Here is a 19895-nt window from a genome sequence, read left to right on the forward strand (position 1 = left end):
GAAAACATAGCCATTACTCTTTGACATGGAAGTTTGGCATCTAGAATTTAACTGGATTTTGGAGGGAATGCTCTAATGACTATAGCCATTGCAGAGGATCACTGTCTTAGTTTCCCCAGAGGATTAATTAGACTGTTATTGGCATTAGGTATAAATGGCAGGAGATAATGCTCAATGAAACCCAGATTGATGGGAGCTTCTATTATCTTTCTCTGGCAGGCTTCCATTTGTCACTGTGACAGAATACGCGGTCCTGAAAAACAAAATTGTTCAACTCTGCCTGCAATTAACGACTATCGTGCAACAGGTAAAGCTACTTTATCAGGTATTAAATGTGTTATTCTTATTCCTACATATCTAAGTCCAGTGAAAAGCTTGTCTATTTTTATTTTGCAATGTCTCTAATAGCTATACTTCCTTTTTTTTCTTTGTACCAATGCCACCTTAGTATTCAGGCCTTATCACCTTTTACCTAGACTGTTGCAGTGTGGCTGTTGTTGTTCAATCATTTTCAATTGCGTCCAACTCTCTGTGACCCCATATGGGGTTTGCAAAGATATTAGAGTGGTTTTACCATTTCCTTCTCCAGTGGAGGATGAATTTGAACTCAGGTCTTCCTGATTCCAGTCCTAGCCCTCTATCCACTAAACCACCTACCTGCCAAACTATTTCAGTAGTCCCTTTGTCTCCCTATTTCCAACTTCTTCCCTTCCAAAAAATCCTTTACATTGCTACCAATTTAGAACACTATGAATAACCAGGGGAAAGTCATGAACCTCTCTAGCCCCCTCTGGAAGGAGAAAGGAAGGAAGGACGTATTGAGGACTTATGATGTGCTGGGAGCTATACTAAGTCCTTTACAAATATTATCTCATTTGATTATCACAATGCCCCTAAATAAAGGTGCTATTATTATCCTCATTTTACAGTTGAGGAAACTAAAGCAGATGTAGGTTAAGTAACTTGCCCAGGATCACACAGCTAATACGTATCTAAAGTTGGAATTGAACTCAGATCTTCCTGACTTCAGGCCCAAAGTTCTATCTACTGTAGCACATAGCTGGAGAAAAAAAGGTAGGCCTTAGTGAACTATGTCCCTTGGTGTTCCATTATACCAGCCTTCAAGTGGAGAACAAACTGCAATCAGGTTCGCAGGATTACTAGGATTTGAGTTCTCATTTGAACAATTTCCCTTCCTTTTACCTCCAAAAAAAGCATATAGTTATAAAACTCTTCATGCATCCAAAAAGAAGCTCCTCCATTTTTGAGAGAAGCAGCAGCATTTCCACAACTGGAGTCAGATTTATTTTCTTATAGAAGAAGAATCATATGAACAGATATAATAACTGTGATAAGAATGCAATATTCTGGAAGCAAAGGTATAAAATATGCAATCCACAGACCACATGTGGCTAACAACATTCTCACATACTTTCTGTCCAAGCAGTTTTAAGTATAATTGGGAAATATTTAACAAAATAAACAAAAATGTAATAAAACACAGATAATGCCAATATGTGCTTTTCTAAGTCAACACATGGCCTATAAGGATCATTATGTATGGTTTAGTGATTCCCATTTCTATTTGAGTTTGACACCACTGGCATGGAGTATCTTTGAACATTTCATTATTAAAAACCTTTATTGAACTCCTAAGCTGAAATACAAAGATATGAGACCAAGTCTCTTCCTTTAAGGAGTTCAAAATATATAGTTGAGACGAACATAAACTCAAAGATACAAATATCAGTAGAAGGTAGAATAAGTTAAATATCAAATGAATGGTTCAAAAAATAAGTCTGCCTACAGTTTAGAAAAGGAACAATCGTGGAAGGTGGTATGGTTGGAGAAGGCTTCACAGAGGAGATGAGACTTAAGCTAGGTCTTAAAGGAAGAGCTGGACTCAGATAAACTGGAGGTTGAAGTGAGAAAGATTCTGAAGTGGGAATGCCAATCAAAAGCCTGAGGAATAAGAAAAAGGAATAGGTTGTTAGAGTGGGACGTGTTTTGTGATAGTTAGGGATTGCCTCTCCACTGGTTTTACTTGCTTAAGCGAGTTCTTCCCTTCTTGATCTTCTCATTTGAGCACAACTGTGGAGAGGAAATTATGTAAGCGTTTCGGTCCTGATCTGCCATCACCCTCATTGATCTTAGATATTCTCATCCCAATTTACTAACGATCACTGACTCACCCAGAGTTATATAGCAATCAATGGCAAAGTTAATTGGAATCTCTATTTGGTAACATTTCTGTTAGCTGGTACCACTTAAAAAGAAGACAGCTTTAAGTGAATCTGCAGGTGGCATGAGTACATCTGAAAATTGGCTCCCTCTTGCTCTTATAACATTTTTGAATTGGTGGTCTTTGTGTTTAGGACATCTTTCTTTTTCTGAGTTTCAGACTTGGGGCTCAAACATTTTAGTAAGGAGAGAGACAACCCCTCTTTCTTCCTGCAGAATTTGCAATGAACTTAGCAGTTAATAGTCTTGTAACCATAGCCCAGGGAAAAAGGAGGAAGGATATAGAGATAATGAAAAAGAGATGAAAGGATTCAGTTGAATAGTCGTAGAAGAATGAGGGAGAACTAGCCCTTTCCACTCCAGCTACTCGTTTAAGTTAAGTCATGGTCTACCCTGGCAAAGACAAACACATTAGAAGATTCCTTGTGATCGGGTAATTGCTTTTGCTATTTCAAGACAGGAGGAAAAAACAAGGGAAAGGAAGAGAGTTGTACAGAGAAAACATGTTTCATAATTTTCTTCTCAAAATGAGTATAAAAGCATGTGTGTGTTGGAGGAATGAGTAAAAATAACATACCTTTTCAAGGGACTCATAGGATAGACTGAAAAATGTTAGTGGTCATAGGAGATAAAAATCAATTTCCCAAAATTTATCTTTAATATCTTCAAAACTGTTCCCATTAACTGAACTCATTTCTCTGACCACTTTAGCTAACTTGTTTGAAGGAATTGGCCTCAACTCCTTTTCTTGGTATGATAAACCAAATCAGAAGCTTTCTCTTAGCTACCTGTTCACCTCAGTCTAAAGACTACAGCCTTTTGGGCCAAAAATCCTTCTTGGATATAGGAGCAAGAGGACCCCACCTTTTAACTGTGTATCAGCTCATACACATGTTGAGCAACCATAGTATACTAACTTTATAGAAAAGTAGAAGAAAATGAAGACACAATGTCCCTGATCTTCAGGGACCAGTAGCGTACCCTGCCATTCTGTTTCTTCCTTAACATTTATGTCCGTGTGATCTAAGCCCACAATAAAATGCCTTTTCTGTCTAAAGTTTCTTAAACCATTCAAATAAATGGCCTTAAGTGCTACTAGCCAAGCTGACTTGACTGAATACTTTTTGTGCCACCTCAGAGGAGGAAGTAGAATGAAATGAGAAGAGAAGAAGAGAAGTTAACCCCGAAGTGCTAATAAAAAATATCATATTGTCCCATATTTGGAGCCTCATGAGGATACCTTTCTGTTATCTTCCATTACCTAACCTCATGCTCTTTTTGTAACAAGCCTGTATTTTTAATGGAAAACTTAACAGTGTTACCAATCTCAACTTCACTTAGTTGGACAGATAATTCATTAGAAAATAAAAATGAAAATGTATCACTGTTTCTTCCATTGAAGAGTTTGGTCTTCACATGTGAGTTAGCCTTAGAGGATTGCCTGGGACATTGAAGTATTTTTTATCTCAGTTTTCCAAATGAGAAAATCGAGGCTTGTAGAGATTCAATGACTTGCTCCAGGTCGCACAGCTAATAAGTTGCAAGTCCAGAACTTCAGCCCAGATCTTCTGGCTCCAAATCAACATTGTTCTTAAAAATTCATTCATTCTACTATGAACAAGAATAATTTGAGGTTTCTTTGTGCTTAGAAGCTGAAATATTTGTGGACTCAAAATAAGACTTAAAGGAGTGGATTTATTATGCACAAATTAAAGAAATCACAGAAAGGAGACTTTGATTATTGTTTCTGTCATCTTTGGAGCCCTAATGTTCAAAATGAGAAGGGCACCATGCCACTTGACTCTGGAAGGGCAGGGGTATTCTCATAGGACACAGTGGTAGCTTCATTTTTTGCCTTTGGTATCATCTGAGTATGGACTTGGATAAAGGGTAATTATTGACAGCTTGGTGTGGTCCGAGTTTGTCCCTTCCTGACAACAGCACCTTACCCCTTTGGTGATGGCAGCTCAGTGACTGTGGCAAGAAAAATGGTAAAGGTAGTAGTAATAAGGAACTGGCCTTGGTTGAAAATCAATTCTCTGTCCTGCCTGATTCCATGCGTACATCTTTGGGTAGCATCTTCAACAGAGAGATCAGATAGGTTAGTTGGAGATCAGAAGAGCATATATTGTACCTGCAGGTGAACTAGTATAAAGCCCCCCCCCCCACCTGATAAACAGCACAAGGGCCGGGAACTAAGACCTGGATAAACTCTGCCTGTTCACTGGAGAGAAGGTCGTACCACATATCCAAAACAATTCAGGTAAACCTATATATAATGCACAGGCTCTTTAGGAGGTAGAAAAGGTACTATGTTCAACAGGAGTCAAGGGCTGGAACAATTTCCTTCAACCATCTTGAAGGCCCTGTGCTGCTGCTAATGCATAGCACTATAATAGACTAAGTCTGCCAGGCATCCAAAGCCATGTAGAAGACCAAGAGCTCAAAGATAATAGGATTTTAGGTCTATGGCCAGAAGAGCCCTCAGAGCTCTCAGCTAGTCCAATCCTCATGATTTCATAAGCTGTGGAGTTAAAAGAGACTTCAAAGCTCATCTCATCTGATCTCTCTCTACACAGATGGTGTGTGTCTTAAGTGAAACGAAGGTAGGATAGCCATGGGAAGTTGGTTGAGCGGCACGCACCTTTAGCTGGTACACAGAGAAAGGTATCCCATTGCTTCGTGAGCTATGCAGGTTGGGTTGGCTGAGCAAACAGTGAGCTTCGTGTGAGCATAGCTCTACTTTGGATGAACACTTTCCCATAGGTGGTCCTGAAAATGTGTTTGATGCTTTCTTCGTTAGTTAGGCATGTCTAGTCTCTGTTCCTCCTTCTACCTCTGTGCCCATCAAAATACAGAGTAGCCTTTCTGTCAGGAAATATACCAGGGGTACACCAGAGGACATGGCATGTGGAAAGAAATGTCTGTCACTTACTCCAAAACAATAGTTCCGATTTTTCCTCCCAAACTCCTGAATTTATTTAGAAACATTAAATTTGCATCCCAATGAATTTCACTGAATAAATAAGCTATGAGCGGTGTTGGTTTTTTTTTTCATACTGCTTCATTGCAGCTCTGGCAAGTCACCTGCTGGAAATGTTCAAGGGGATATTGCTCTATATATCACATCCTCAAAGGGAGAGAAGAGCTAAGAGCACCTGGCTTCTGTTAACACTTGTGCTCTGCGATTTATATGCTTTCAAGTCACCTCTGGGAGCAAAAGGGAAGAGAGAGGTGGGAGAGAAAGACTTACTGCTATTTCTTTCTGAAGCTTCTTCAGGGCTCATCCTTTTCATGTGGGCGTGGTAAATACTGTGCCTTCCTTTAGTGGATCACATTAGATCCAGTTGCTAATGTCTACATCTAGTTCTTCACTTAAAATAATCACACTTAATATGCCCTTCATTGCATTTAGGGGACACAAGCCAAGGTTCAAAGTGTTTTAAATCTTTGTTACTACTTCTAGGTCTTTCCAAAATAACTTACGTGATAGAAAGAACATTGACCCTCTCCCCCCCACCCCCCATTGTTTTAACAATTCCCTTTTGTTCTGTTAATAAGGGAGTTTTCTATGTTGGATTTCAATGAAGGAACAAGTACCTGTGTATTCTTCCATCTACTCTTTGGGAATTTCAAAGTAGAAATTCCTAAGAGTTCCTAACTTCATGTTTTCAGGAAATATGGGAACTGAAAAAGGATTAGTGTTTTGGACCAGAGGATTGAATCATCCGTAGCAAGAATTTATGCCAGAAGCACTAGCCAATATTAGAGATAAACATTTCTTTGGGGAAAAAAATGGAAAAATCACATTTGTACCAGAATATATGTGTTGGATGTCTTAGTAGGTCATACTGGGGCTCTCTAAACTATGTAAAGGAAGGACAGCTGCCCACAGAGTCTCACCGGCAACTGAGCCAGCTAAAGAACAATGAGACAACATATACCTGCAGACATTTCACCAGAGCTTGAAAGTGGATTATACTTTTAACTCAATTGAGTGCTAAACATCTTGGAAGTTTTATCATTTGGTGTTGGGACTCCTTAGGAAATTTGTGAAGTTATTGGAGTTACTATTCACTGTAGGTAGATGAGAAAAAAATCATAGCACCTTGGAGTTTACATAGCAATATATATATATATATATATGAATATTCATATGTCTATCTCTATTCCTACTTTCGTACACATGTATGCACAGAGGGTAGCTCCCAAAGCCTTAGTGTAGCATTCAGCTTCATAAAAGGCTGGAAGCTCTGAAGAATAAAGGTATTGGGCAGGAGACATAGTATTGTACAACCAGTGAAGAGTAATGAGGCAGTGTTGTATGGCTAAGGGCAGAGATGGTACTGCACTAAATGGGAAGACATTCCCCTAGCACAACGGTCGGCAACCTTTTTGGCCGGGAGAGCAATAAACGCCTACGGAAGGAGGAGGATGGAGGCGGAAGGCACTGGAATATGGGTTGGGGGCTGAAGGGCCCCCTGAGGCACATCCTGGGGCTCTGCCAGGACTGGCTGGTCGGGAGGTGGAGCCAGATATGGCTTGAGAGCCAACGTTGCCAACCCCAGCCCTAGCAGATGCCAAGTGTGCTGTCAACGATCATATTCTTTAATATGTAGCTTCTTCCTAAATAATTTTCCTGAATAGGATATATAACTTGCTTGAATGGCAAAGTTAAGCCTTTTTATTTCCAGGACTCCCAGGTGTTCTCCTGATTAAGTGCTAGCCACACAGGGGTCTTTCTGGATGAGAAGGGGCTATGTTCTGTGTGTGGCTTAGCCCTTTAAATTCAGTCTATTGATTTCTTGCCTGTCCTAAGGCAAATATTCCCTTTTAAAACTTCAGGCTTTTAGTTTTTCTGTCTAAAGGGTTTTTTAAAGTATGATATCTGCTCATTGTTTATTAGTAGTTTTACTTGATCTGTTCAAGTGTTTAATATTTTTGTTAAGGTCTTTATGGTAAAAGTTAGTGGCCTTCTGCACAGTGGGGTAACAGATGCTTATTATTTCCACCAGTGGAAGTCTACATTTGGTGTGTCTTCATCAAGAAAGATACATCTGGGGGCAGCTGGGTAGCTCAGTGGATTGAGATCCAGGCCTAGAGACATGAGGTCCTAGGTTCAAATCTGACCTCAGACACTTCCTAGCTATGTGACCCTGGGCAAGTCACTTGACCCCCATTGCCTAGCCTTTACCACTCTTCTACCTTGGATCCAATACACAGTATTGACTCCAAGATGGAAGGTAAAGGTTTCAAAAAAAGAAAGATACACCTTACTTTAAAAAGTATGAAAAAAAGGCATCCAATCCATAGATTTTCACAATGAAATCCAGGGAATGGCAAAAACTGGCAAACAAAAAATTGGCAAACAGATCTTTGGACCCCTCTGCAAGTGCCAAAAGAATTCCAGTGAGGTCATGTATTCAAATATCAGTTCTACCAACCAAATTATTAGAAGTCTAACTGTAACATGTTTGTATCATACTCTGAAGCTTGCCATTAAAAGAACTCATTATCCCTATCTACATTAGAATTGTAATACTCTGAAACTTAGAAGTGAATTTCTAAAATCATTATAAAATTCCCAGGGAATGGCAACACAGTAAGAAATTGGACTCTTAATCAAAGATTTATTTGGGTTATTAGATGACAGTCTCTTTTTAAATCTGCCAATCGAACTTTCAAGGCTAACCTCCTTGGACAATGAATTCTATGGAGACCATTTGAAATGGGTATTTGTCATAGAGATTTTGCCACACAGCAGCATTATAACATGGTGGTGGGCAATTATTTTTGTAAAATTAGATACACTGAAGCTGCATTTGACAGCAATAAGACACCCTTTTAAATATAATGTTGAGAGCAAGTAACTAATGTTTTCAGTATTTAGAAACATTATAAAATACCCTGATATTAATGGTAGACTTAGGCATCAAATTCAGAACTCTAAATACCATTGCCTTTGCTTAGGTTTCTACATTTTTGGAGTTAAGAACTTTGATCTGGAGTATTTGCGAGTGCCCTTTCACCGGTCGAAAACTATTAGATGCATTTTTAATATGTTAATTATCTGATCTCAATGAAGCTAAGTGCCACCTGAAGATAGTGGACCTCTTCATTGTTGCACTTACTCTGTTTTAGAACTATATGATGACCAGACAGAGAGTAAAATAAGAGTTGTTCAGTGAATTATTTGCCAAAATCTTATTCTTACCAAAGTTGAGAAGGGGCATAAAAGTCCAGCTCCAGTACATCCCTCACTGCCTCTCTGTACTAACCAGGGATGACTCTATATGTATATTAAATGATGCCTTTCGAGAGGTGCCAGAACTTTCCCTGTTTTAGCAACTGGTAGAACTTGGAAATGAAAGGACACATGAATCACCATGTTAAAAGTTTAGATTTTTAATCTTATGTTCAGATTCTAGAAGTCTAGGAAATTGGATCTGAGGGCCCAATTTTGGAAAAGGGTTGCCACTTAGCGTTGCAATGGACAAACTCCACTTCCTTCTCTAGCAACCCTTTCTCATCCTCATGAACTCCCCAATTCTCACTTACTGCAATCATATGTCTTTTCCACTTCCAATCTGGCAAAACTTTTTAATCCAGCAAGAAAAACCTCCAGAGAGCCATTTCCTGTAGGTATCAATCTGTCTGTCACTGTGATCCATGTGGAGGTTAGAATCGTTTTTCACTTTATAAGACCTAGCTCACAGAGGAAACAGCAATAATTAAGTGCTAAAGAAGAGCCCTGGGAGATGTGGGGCTAAAAGAGGAGCAGAAAGGAACTCATTTAACAAAGCAAGGGGAAGAATGGCCAGTGGAGGACTTAGTGACAGCCATTCCAAAAATACACACAGAACCACAGTAATTAGACAAACAGGAAAGGCCCTGATAAGACCTAGATAGGGGAGGCAAGCCAAGTTCCCCTAAAGGAGGTCTCAGCTCTTCATCTCTCTTTTAAATTCAAAGATATTTTATTTTCCCGGTTGCATGTAATAGTAATTTTCAACATATGTTTTCCAAAAATCACAAGATAACAGTATCCTTCCCTTCCTCACCTTGGAGATGATAAGCAATTTGATCTATGCAAAACACATTTCCATAGTAGTCATCGTTGTAAGATCACACTCATATAAAACCCGAACCCCCAAATAAAACCATAAAAACACTGATATAAAAGATAGTCTGCTTTGATCCACGTCCATCTGACTCCAACAGTTCTTTCTCTGGAGGTGGATAGCATTTCCCACCATAAGTCTTTCAAGATTGTTCTAGATCACTGCATTGCTGAGAGTAGCCAGGTTTTCACAGTTGATCACTGTGTAATATCGATGTTACTGTGTACAATGTTCTCTCAGTTCTGCTTATTTTACTCTGCATCGTTCCAGCTTTTTCTGAAATTATCTGCTTATTATTTCTTATAGCACAAAAATATTTGGCCATTTCTCAATTGATGGCCATTCCCTCAATTTCCAGTTCTTTGCCACCACAAAAAAGAACTATGATACTTTTGTACAAGTAGATCCTTTCCCTTTTTTATTTCATCTCTTAATCATCCCAGTCCCAGAGGAGGAACCTTCAAAAACACTAACAGCTTAGAGAGTTTGCTAGAAAATGCCTATCACAACAGAAGGACCACTGCCTTCCCTACCATCTCTGCTGAGCCACAAAGAGTGAGAACAAGGGGATACTTAGATCATTCAGTCATCTATCAGGGAACCTTCTATAGGAAACCAACATGACCAATACTTCTCAGAGTGAACACTCTTGAGGGGCCTGATTTTAGGCACTAAAATCAAGGAGAATTGGAGGAAGAGCCAGTGTCTCTACAAAGGTAGGCAGTGCAGTGGATAAAGCACCAACCCTGAAATCAGGAAGACTCACCTTCCTGAGATCAAACATAGCTTCAGAATTTACTAGCTAGGTAACTTGGCAAGTCATTTCACCCTGTTTGCTCCTGTTGTCTCAGCCATAAGATGATTTGGAGAAGGAAATGGCAAACCACTCCAGTATCTTTGCCCAGAAACCCCAAATGGGGTCACAAAGATTTGTACACAACTGAAATGGGTCAACAGCAACAATTTTTATGTGGATGCTAATAGTTTGTACTTCTTCTTTTGCAGAATGTCTGCTCGCTTCTTTTGATTGCTTATTCATTGTAGAATGGCACTTGATTTTTTATATGTGTTAGTTCCCTGCTTTCTTAATTATCAAATGCTTATGAGACAGTTGATTCAAAGATTTTCCCTCACTTGACAACTTCTTTTCTGATTTTAGTTGCATTGGTTTTGTTCATGCCAAAGTTTTTCAATTTCATGTAACTGAAATTATCTGTTTTGTCTTTTGTAATTACCTTCATCCCTAATTTGGTTAAGAATTTCCCCTTCTATCTATAGTTGTCATTTTCTTCTAGTTACTTTATAATCTACCCTTTAGTATTCAGGTCACAATCCATTTTGCATCTACTATATAGCATGTGGTAAAAGATGTTGGTCAAAATTTAATTAATTTCTACCAAACTACTTCCCAGTTTTCCCAGGCCAATCAAATACTATGTTATTAAGTTCTCATTTCTAGATATTCAGCATTTTGAATGGGGTCTTTCCCCCTAATATATTGGAAAGGATATTTTTTAATTTAATTTTTTAATTTAATTCATTTATGACTATGGGAATTATTGGTGTGAGAATACTGGGAAGAACAGGCCACTCTCCTTTTATCTAAGGCCATGTAGTGAAAAGGGGCATTTTCTCAGGGTAAATTCTCTAAGGTTTGATATGCTATTCTTTTGCTTTGTCAATGCATGGATCAACATTATGAGGTTTTTCAATGTTGTTTTTCTTTATGAGATTGTCATTGTATAAATTGTTTGAATAGTTCTTCTCACTTTGGTTTCCATTAATTAGTTCACAGAAGTCTTCAAAATTTTCTCTGAAACTGTCAATTTCTTCATTTCTTATGGCATAAAAATATTGATATTAAATAATACTAAATCATTGTGTGTTACTTGATGTTTTAATTCTGTTCACTCTGTTTTCTGGGGTAACATGTTTAATCTCTCTTTTTCTGGTTTTCTTAGGACAATTCAAAACAAATCATGGAATTGTGGAATAAAGACTTGTCAGAACAAGCAGAAGCTGTGAGTTCAATTTTCATTTATTTCATTGTGATCTTGAACAAATGATTTGCCTTTTCATGCCAGATTTCTTCTATATGAGAATATGTACTGCTCGTTTCCTCACTCCCTGCCTCTATTTCTACTGCTGCCATATACATGAGGTTGCCTTTTGTGGTTTGGGATGGTTTTAATTGTTAAAAGAGTCTTCCTTATATTAAGGAAAAATTCTACTTCCTTGTACCTTCTGGAACCACACAAAATAAGTCAGACTGTAGAAGACTGCGCTATCATCACCCAACACCTGTCCTACCGTACCAGACTTCTGACCTGTCTAGCTGCTTCAATCCTCTCCCCATTCAATCCACCCTCCATTCAGCTGCCAGAGTGATTTTTCTGAAATGCAGATCTGACCATGTCATCCCTCCTCCTACTCTATAAACTTCAGTGGTTCCCTCTTACTTCTACATTGAGCTGCAAAGTTTTCTGTTTGACACCTAAAACTCCTTACCATCTGTTGTCTTCCAATCTTTTCAGTCTCCTTACACTTTCCTCCCCATCTATACACTTTACAATCCAGCTATACTGGAACACTTGCAGGTCTTCAATTCTGACATTCTGTGTCTAATCTCCATGTCTTTGCACTGGTTAGCCCCCATACCTGCAATGCTTTGCCCTTTCACCTTTCCACCTTCTTTCAAGCCCTATTTTGAGTTCTACCTTCTGCAAGAGGCCTTTCCTTACCTTTCTTCCTTTCCCAGATTCCAGCACCTTCCTCTTCGGACTGACCTTCCATCTATATTCTGATTTTGTGCATACTTGATTACTTAGATCAGTGATTCCCAAAGTGGGTGCTATTGCCTCCTGGTGGGTGCTGCAGCGATCCAGGGCGGTGATGGCCACAGGTGCATTTATCTTTCCTATTAATTGCTATTAAAATTTTTTAAAAATTAATTTCCAGGGGGCTAACTAATATTTTTTCTGGAAAGGGAGCGGTAGGCCAAAAAAGTTTGGGAACCACTGACTTAGATGTTGTTTCCCTTATGAAATTTTGAACTCCTTTGGGACTCAGTGCTTACCACAGTGCCTCCTCTTAACTGGCTTGCAGCATGTGATCAACTAAAGCCTCCATGTCTCTTTCATACAAACTGCTTCTTTAATTAGTTCTTCCTCACCCTGTAGTTGTATAGTTGATTTATGTAGCATAAATATAGGAAGTTATCTTTATCACTACTAAATAGCTGCTTTTTGCTTTTGGTTGGAAAATATATCTTTATTCAAAATAGGATAGACATTTTAGATGATGATACAAAAATGAATACGTAGGTTCAGGTTGGTGCCTTTCTCATTAGTTGTTATCAGTGTTGAATCTAATCTTGGTTTTCTCATTAGACTTTAAGAATCTGACTTTCTAACTTACCTTGCAACCTTGTCTTGGGCTCATGAGCTTTCCTTGGTCTCGGATACTGAAATTTCATGGCAATCTGCCATCAAAACCCTCCAGTCTTCTTTCTCTAGTTGCCACCACTCCCCTCCATCATAGCAACCAGGAGTCTCTTCTTTCTTCTTGGCTTAAGATGGATATTTGGATGCTAGACTTGGCATTCTTTGTCTCATTTCTCTTCTTTCTACAACGGAAAACTTAAAATTATGTAGGTTCGTAGATATCTGCAGAATGAATCCCTGTGACTGTCCTTTGGAAACCCATAGGTTAGAATTTTTCCCTCTCCACTTTTCCCATTCCTTACAGGAAAGGCTAGCACACACTGGCATTTTAACCCCTTGCAGCTTTGTGCTAGAGATGATCTTCTTAAAGAACCCAGGCAGTGTTTAGAATACATATTTTCTTTGCACAAAAATTTTCATCTAAAGAAGGCAGTATCAAGTCTAGAACATATCCATTTTGGAAAAAATTCATAGTACTTTTCAAAGAGAAATTCAGTCATTTTCCCACCACAAAAAAATCCATTAAAAGTTCTTTCCATGTTCTGGCATGTGAAAATGCTTTTGAGAAGAACAAAGCTCTCTAGGAAACGAAATCATTCACACTCTGCGGAGCTTGTTTCTAATGCTAGGTTTTGAAGGGCAGCATTTTCAAAGGCTTGGGCTTCAGGTTGGAGAATTGCTTCACTTGTGCCTTCCCCACTCTGCGCCATTCAGTACCTTATTTGCAGGGAGCAATTCCTGAATAATGGCAGTAATTCAGCATTTATGGGCAAGCTACCACATCTGCAAATTCTAGCCGCCTTTGGAAGATTTGCCCTCTAATTGCAAAAAGTGAACGTTGCAAGAGTCAATTAGAAAACTACCACAGCAGCAGAAATGCCCCAAGAAGGCGAGCTGATATCCTAACATAATTATCTTGTAGAATGTAATAATTCCCTTTGTGCCCGTCTCTTCCTGGCTTGTCTGCATATAGGTATTGTGCTCCTGAGGTTCTTTTTCATTTCCCATAGAGGACATGGATCTCTTCCAGAATGAAAGTTTTACCAAAAGGGAACCAAGCAATACAATTAAATCCTTCATTTGCTTGATCTTCATTCTAAGATTGGGATAAGCAGGATGAATCCAAGCAAAGTGAGCCCACATGAGGAGCTGCTCCAAAATAGTAGGGAAGACTTGGTTTCTTCTTTACCTTTGACTGTGCCCTCTGATCAGAGGAACTTCAGTTAGACAAGGAAGCTTGTGCCAAGGAGATTTCAAGATCAGAAATGGAGGCAAGATAGTTTGGAGATTATAGTGAGAGTTCTATAGCATTTTAGTTTTTTTGAAGATCCAAGAAGCTTCTCATTCCTTCAACTTTTTGATTCCAAGGCAGTAGCAATGAGCTTTAAGACTGAGAAATCTTTGATTTTTGGTGGTCATTGATTTCAAATCTCAAAATATTGCCTAGGCCTCTTGACTGGTAATCCCTTTAACCATTCTTGGTGTATTACCTCTAGGGGAGAAAAATAGAAAGAGCCCTGGACGAATTTAAAATAAAATAAGCCTTTTTCTTAGAGGCTATAAAAACTGAAGGGCTAATGGGGCAGGGAGGAATCAATTGACCATGCTTTAAAATTTTGCATTATTAAAAACTGGAACAGAGATCTCCTTTTGAGTAAATATATTCAAATATTGGGGATAGGTCCAGTGTATACAGAGACAGGCAGATAATTTTAATTAACCAATGTACTCCTTGAAATTGGTGTATTTATAAAACCATTCACCACCTAAGGGCCAGATAGTCCAGTGCTGTGGACTTACAAAAATCTTAATCTGTCTGTGCTATTCCGTCACTATATGATCTCAAGTAAAACACATCCCTTCTTTTGGTCCTGCTGTCCCCACTCATAAAATTAAGTGTTTGGACAAGATGATCTGTAAGGTTTCTCCTAATTCAAATATTCTATGACTGCTTCCATATTCCACTTCAGTGCCTACACAAAAATATCTGTATTTGTATTTATTGGTATCAGAAGTTGCCTTTTGCATGTCTGGTTCTTTAACCCTTTTACCTCTCGTGTTACACAGCTAGTTCCAACCTTAAGAGAAGTAAGTGGTAGATCACTGTCCTGTGGCTGCTGTCACTCTTTCTGTCCCACTACCATACTCTTCTCATCTGTGCCTTCTACCTTCTGAATCTTTGTGTGACCCTTCACCCAGAAGGATGTAAAATTATGATGTAATAGGAACTACCAGGCATTTTCCTTCTGGGTAAATTGCTTTAAAATCCATTATGTATACATATATCAAAGTTATATCAAATGCAGAGAATAGTATATACCTCATTTTTAGGAATCTGGCATGACAACATGGAAGATGTACTCAACCACATCCTCTCTGAAATTATATGGTGTTGTTCCTTTCTATGGAAAAGGGGAAGTCATGGGAAGTGACATTGCAGGCATGGGAGTGACTGTTTGTCCAGAATACTTCAAGTAGCTAATGCTATTATGACAGCTTTACAGCTTGTAGAAGACATTCTCAGTTTTCTTTTAAGGAACTAGTCTGGCATTTTGAGCCATCACTGAAATACTATCACAGAAAAAGGTTATGTACATTCTGGCCATTAATTTATTGGGCAGTTAGACTAATACTTTCAGGGAGAGTTCCATTTTTTAAAATAGAATTTTTTTTTCAATTAGTAATTTAATAGCAAAGTAGTTAGGGTAGCATGGACAAAGGAAGAAGCTCAATTAATTTTGTGAATTGAATCTCCTGTGAGCTTTGTGAGAGACTAAAAGAAGGGAGGAGGTGTGGCTTTGCCACAGATGAATGTTTACTTTTCATGACTCCTTTTCTTGCAAAATATGATTAGTCATAATATTAAAAGCTATTGTACTGATTGCAAGAGAGAATGTAAAAAGGAGTAATATAGTTCTACAAAGGTAAGCACTAGAGATAATTTTCTTTTTTAAATGGAATTTTGTAATTTTTTTCCCAAAGAGCAGGATTTTATTTTCTCTCCCTCCCCTCCATCCATTAGAAAACAACAACTTAAAAAAGAAAAAACAAAACCTGCCTACCAAATATACATTTTCAAGCAAAACAAATTCCCCCAGTGGCCATGTCCAAAAAATGTATGTCTCATTCAGCTTTTTAAGTCCATCACTTCTCTGTTAGGAAACTTGTAGTGTGCTTCGTCTTCTTTTCTCTGGACTCATATTTTGTCATTGAACTGATCAATATTATAAGGTCTTTTAACATTGTTTTTTTTTTTATGATGGTGTCAGTGTGTAAATTGTCCTAATGGTTCCTCTCACTTTACTCTCTGTTAGTTTGTAGAGGTCTCCCACATTTCCTCTGAAACTGCCTGTTTTGATATTTCTTATGGCACAAAAGTTACTTTCCATTATATTCATATACAATAATTTGTTTAGCCATTCCCTACTTGGTGGGTACCCCTTTAGTTTCCAGTTTTCTTTGCTGTTATGAAAAGAGCTGCTATTAATTATTTTGTACATATGAATCTCTTGCCTCTTTCTTTGTTCTCTTTGGTATATGTGCCTAGTAGTAATATTGCTGGGTCAAATGGTGTTCAAAGTTCAGTTTGGGAGCTTAGTTCCAAATCGCTTTCCAAAATGGTTGGACCAATTCACAGCACCAACAGCGCATTGGTGTACCTAGTATCTTGGTGGCTTTTGATTATTTGTCATTTTCTTCTTTTGTTGTTTTTGCCAGTCTGATGGGTATGTGATGAAGAAATCTCAGAGTTGCTTTGATTTGCATTTCTCTACTTATTGAAACATTTTATATGATTGTTGATTGCTTGGGTTTCTTCCTTTGAAAATGCTTTTCATTTCCTTTGACTGTTTATCAATTGGTAAATGACAGTTATTTGAATCAGTTCCTTTTTGTATCTTGAAAATGAGACCTTTACCAGAAATTTGCTGCAAAATTTTTCCCTGTTATCTGTTTTCATTCTAATTTTAACTGCATTGGTTTTATTTGTGCAAATGCTTTTTCATTTTGTATTATTAAAATTATTCATTTTCTCTTCTGTGATCCTATCTATTGTTTGATCACGAGCTCTTCACCTACTTATAAATTTGAAAGGTAATCTTTTGCTCTTCTAATTTACTTATGATGTCACCTATTATGTCTAACTCACATAGTTTTGTATCTATTTGGAGTTTATTTTGGTATACAGAATCAAATATTTATCTGTACCTGATTTCTGCCAGACTGTTTTCCACTTTTCCAAAACTTTTGTCAAATTTTAAGTTCTTATTCTAGTAACCAATGTCTTTGGATTTATTGAATGCTATGACTGCATGTAGGATACCTAATATGTTCTACTGATTCTATTTTTTAACCAGTAGAAAATTGTTTTAATGTTTACTGCTGCTTTGTATTATAGTTTGGGATCTGGGACTGCCTCCTTTTCTCTTTTTTTATCACTTCCTTTGAGTTTCTTGACTTTTTGTTCCTCCAGATGAATTTAATGATTATCTTTTTTTCTAGGAGAGCATTTCCTTTTGAACTTACTTTTCAACACAGAAATTGCTGTTTGAGCTCAACATTGATTTATTTGTGTTATGAGAAGGCAATTCATAGCATAGAGGGGGCTTCTGTTCTACAACAGAATGTAGAAATCCAAAGCAAACCCAGAAAAGCATTCAGTTGGTCAATATTTATATGAAACGATATCATGCATCTATGGTATTTACTTTCTCACAAACTGACAACTGCTAACTCCAGAGCAACTGCACCATGAATTTCCATATGATCAGAAAGAGATCTTATTCATTACACATCGAAGACATCATGAGTATTTGGGTATTATCCAAATAACCCTAATAGGAGCTGAATTTCTTTTTCAAGAAAGAAAAGCTGTTTGTTTCTTGAAAATTGCTCTTCGGGTTGTGGGTGCTCAATTTCTAGGAGAAAATGCAATCTGTTTCCAGGAGAAATAGCAATAAGCCAACCCTAACAGAAAGTTCACACTGTAATGTTTGCCTCTGGCCTGCTTCTATCTTTGAAATCCCTGAACTACAAGCATAGAGGCTCATGAGAATGGAGCAGATTTCAGATGAATGTATAAATAAATGGGGAAGACCCAGATTTTTGTCAGAAAAGCCGCTTTCATACACGTCTCATACAAAGTTGTGAAGGAGCCCTAGAGCCTTCCTTGATCTTTCATCGTTTTGTACATGGAACTGAAATTAAAGGAACCCAGCTTTTGTATAAATATCAATGGCAGAATATGACCTTGTTACTGAGTAGAAATTAGTCCATTCAGAAGGAAAGAATTATCAAAAACACTGAACTAAATTTAAAAAGTCTCTTTCTCAGGTTAAACTGGGCCCGAAAAGATAGTGTAAGGAAAATGGTATAAAATGTGATGAATCAGGGAAGTCATTCTAAGTATAGATAGATAGATATAGAGGTGTGTATATATTTATATTGATACGGAAATACATTTGACAGCATGGGTCAATTTTAATGGGCCAAATAATATAATGGGTAAATAATGGACTAAAAATGTCAAAATCAGTAGCCCCCTCATTTTCCTAAAGTTTAGCATGATATAAATCTATAGTTTTAGAAATAGTATTCTTCTAAGGATAATAATCAATATTTTAAAAATCATTTGTTTTTATGCTAGGAGTCCATTTATTTAAAAAATAAAGGCTAATATAATTTTTCCTTCATTTGACCATTATTGACAGGTGGGCAACTTTATTTATTTATTTGTTTGTTTATTTATTTAACTTAGACTATTTTTCCATGGTTACATGATTCATATTCTTTTCCTCCCCTCCTCCCTCCCACCTCCTGTAGCCAATGAACAATTCCACTGGGTTTTACATGTGTCATTGTTCAAAACCTATTATTTCTGTATTATTAATATTTGCAATAGAGCAATCATTTAGATTCTACATCGCCATTCATATCCCCATTGAACTATGTGATCAAGCAAATGTTTTTCTTCTGCTTTTCTATTCCAAGTGGGCAATTTAAAAAATCACTATCTTGAAAGGCTTCCTCATTTAAGTATTTGTATCCTTGCCAAAATAATTCTTTTTTAGTTTTGACAAATAAATATAATGAGTAGCATCATGGCATATTAATAATAGTAACTAGCACTCTAATATTGTGAAGTCCTCTACCTATACTATCTCATTTGCTTCTCACAGAAACCCCATGAAGTAGGTTCTGTTGCCAAGGGTTTATTGAATGAATAAAAGGGTCCTTTCTGAGGTCATCCTTAGTAATGATAATTTATTTGTCACAGCATATGACATATAAACACATATATGTTATATGTGTATCACTTTAAGATTTGTATAGAACTTTATAAATATTACCTCATTTTATCTTCATAACAACCCTGGGAGATAAATGCTATATACAGTGGTACTTTGACACAAGAGTTTATCTCAACATTTCCTTAATCTTGATTGTACTGATTACCTCATCCACCTAGGGCTCCTCCCATGGGCGGAAGCTTGTGATTCAAATATCCTGACTTAAAACAAAAATTCCCAATCCTGACTGCTCCTATCTCAAATTCCTGGTTACTCAAGTTGCTTGTGTGTCAAGGTGCCACTGTATTATCTCCATTTTATACTTGAGGACATTAAGGCTGAGAAAGATTAAATGACTTGCTTTAGATTGACAAGTAAGTTACTGAGACAGGATTTGAACTAATGTCTTCCTGATTACAAATCCATTGCTCTGTTCACTATACCATCTAGTTGACTCAGTTAGTCGGAATGGATAGATGGATAGAGGACCAGTATCTTAGGCAGGAAGACCTGGGTTTCTGTAAGGGTGATCAAGTCTCTTATCTGTCAGGTTCCTAGGAAATTCTCTCAGATAAGTTGCCACTCTGCCTCAGGGAAGGAATTTCCATGCCAGAAGTGTGGATTTCCACACCACAGAGACCAAAATAGAATTTAATTAAGATAAAGAGATAATGACCAACAAATATATGAGCCAATGACATCAATCAAAATAACTGCCCTTAGTCAAAATGTAAATAGATTTGTATTTTGATTCCAAGGATATCATAAGCATTGGGTAAACTAACTAAAATCATCTGATAGAA

The 19895-nt window shown here is 37.6% G+C and overlaps 1 protein-coding gene across 1 annotated transcript in view; it reads left to right on the top strand.

The window, feature by feature from the left end:
* The window catches only part of LOC123253653 (connector enhancer of kinase suppressor of ras 2-like), a 530144-nt gene that overhangs the window by 237405 nt on the left and 272844 nt on the right, over positions 1–19895 (top strand). The window contains 2 exon segments of the mRNA XM_044682811.1: positions 220–307; positions 11324–11383. Coding sequence (XP_044538746.1) covers positions 220–307; positions 11324–11383 — 148 coding nt within the window.

This window comes from Gracilinanus agilis, chromosome X (genome assembly GCF_016433145.1).
Source record: "Gracilinanus agilis isolate LMUSP501 chromosome X, AgileGrace, whole genome shotgun sequence".
Taxonomy (NCBI): Eukaryota; Metazoa; Chordata; class Mammalia; order Didelphimorphia; family Didelphidae; genus Gracilinanus; species Gracilinanus agilis.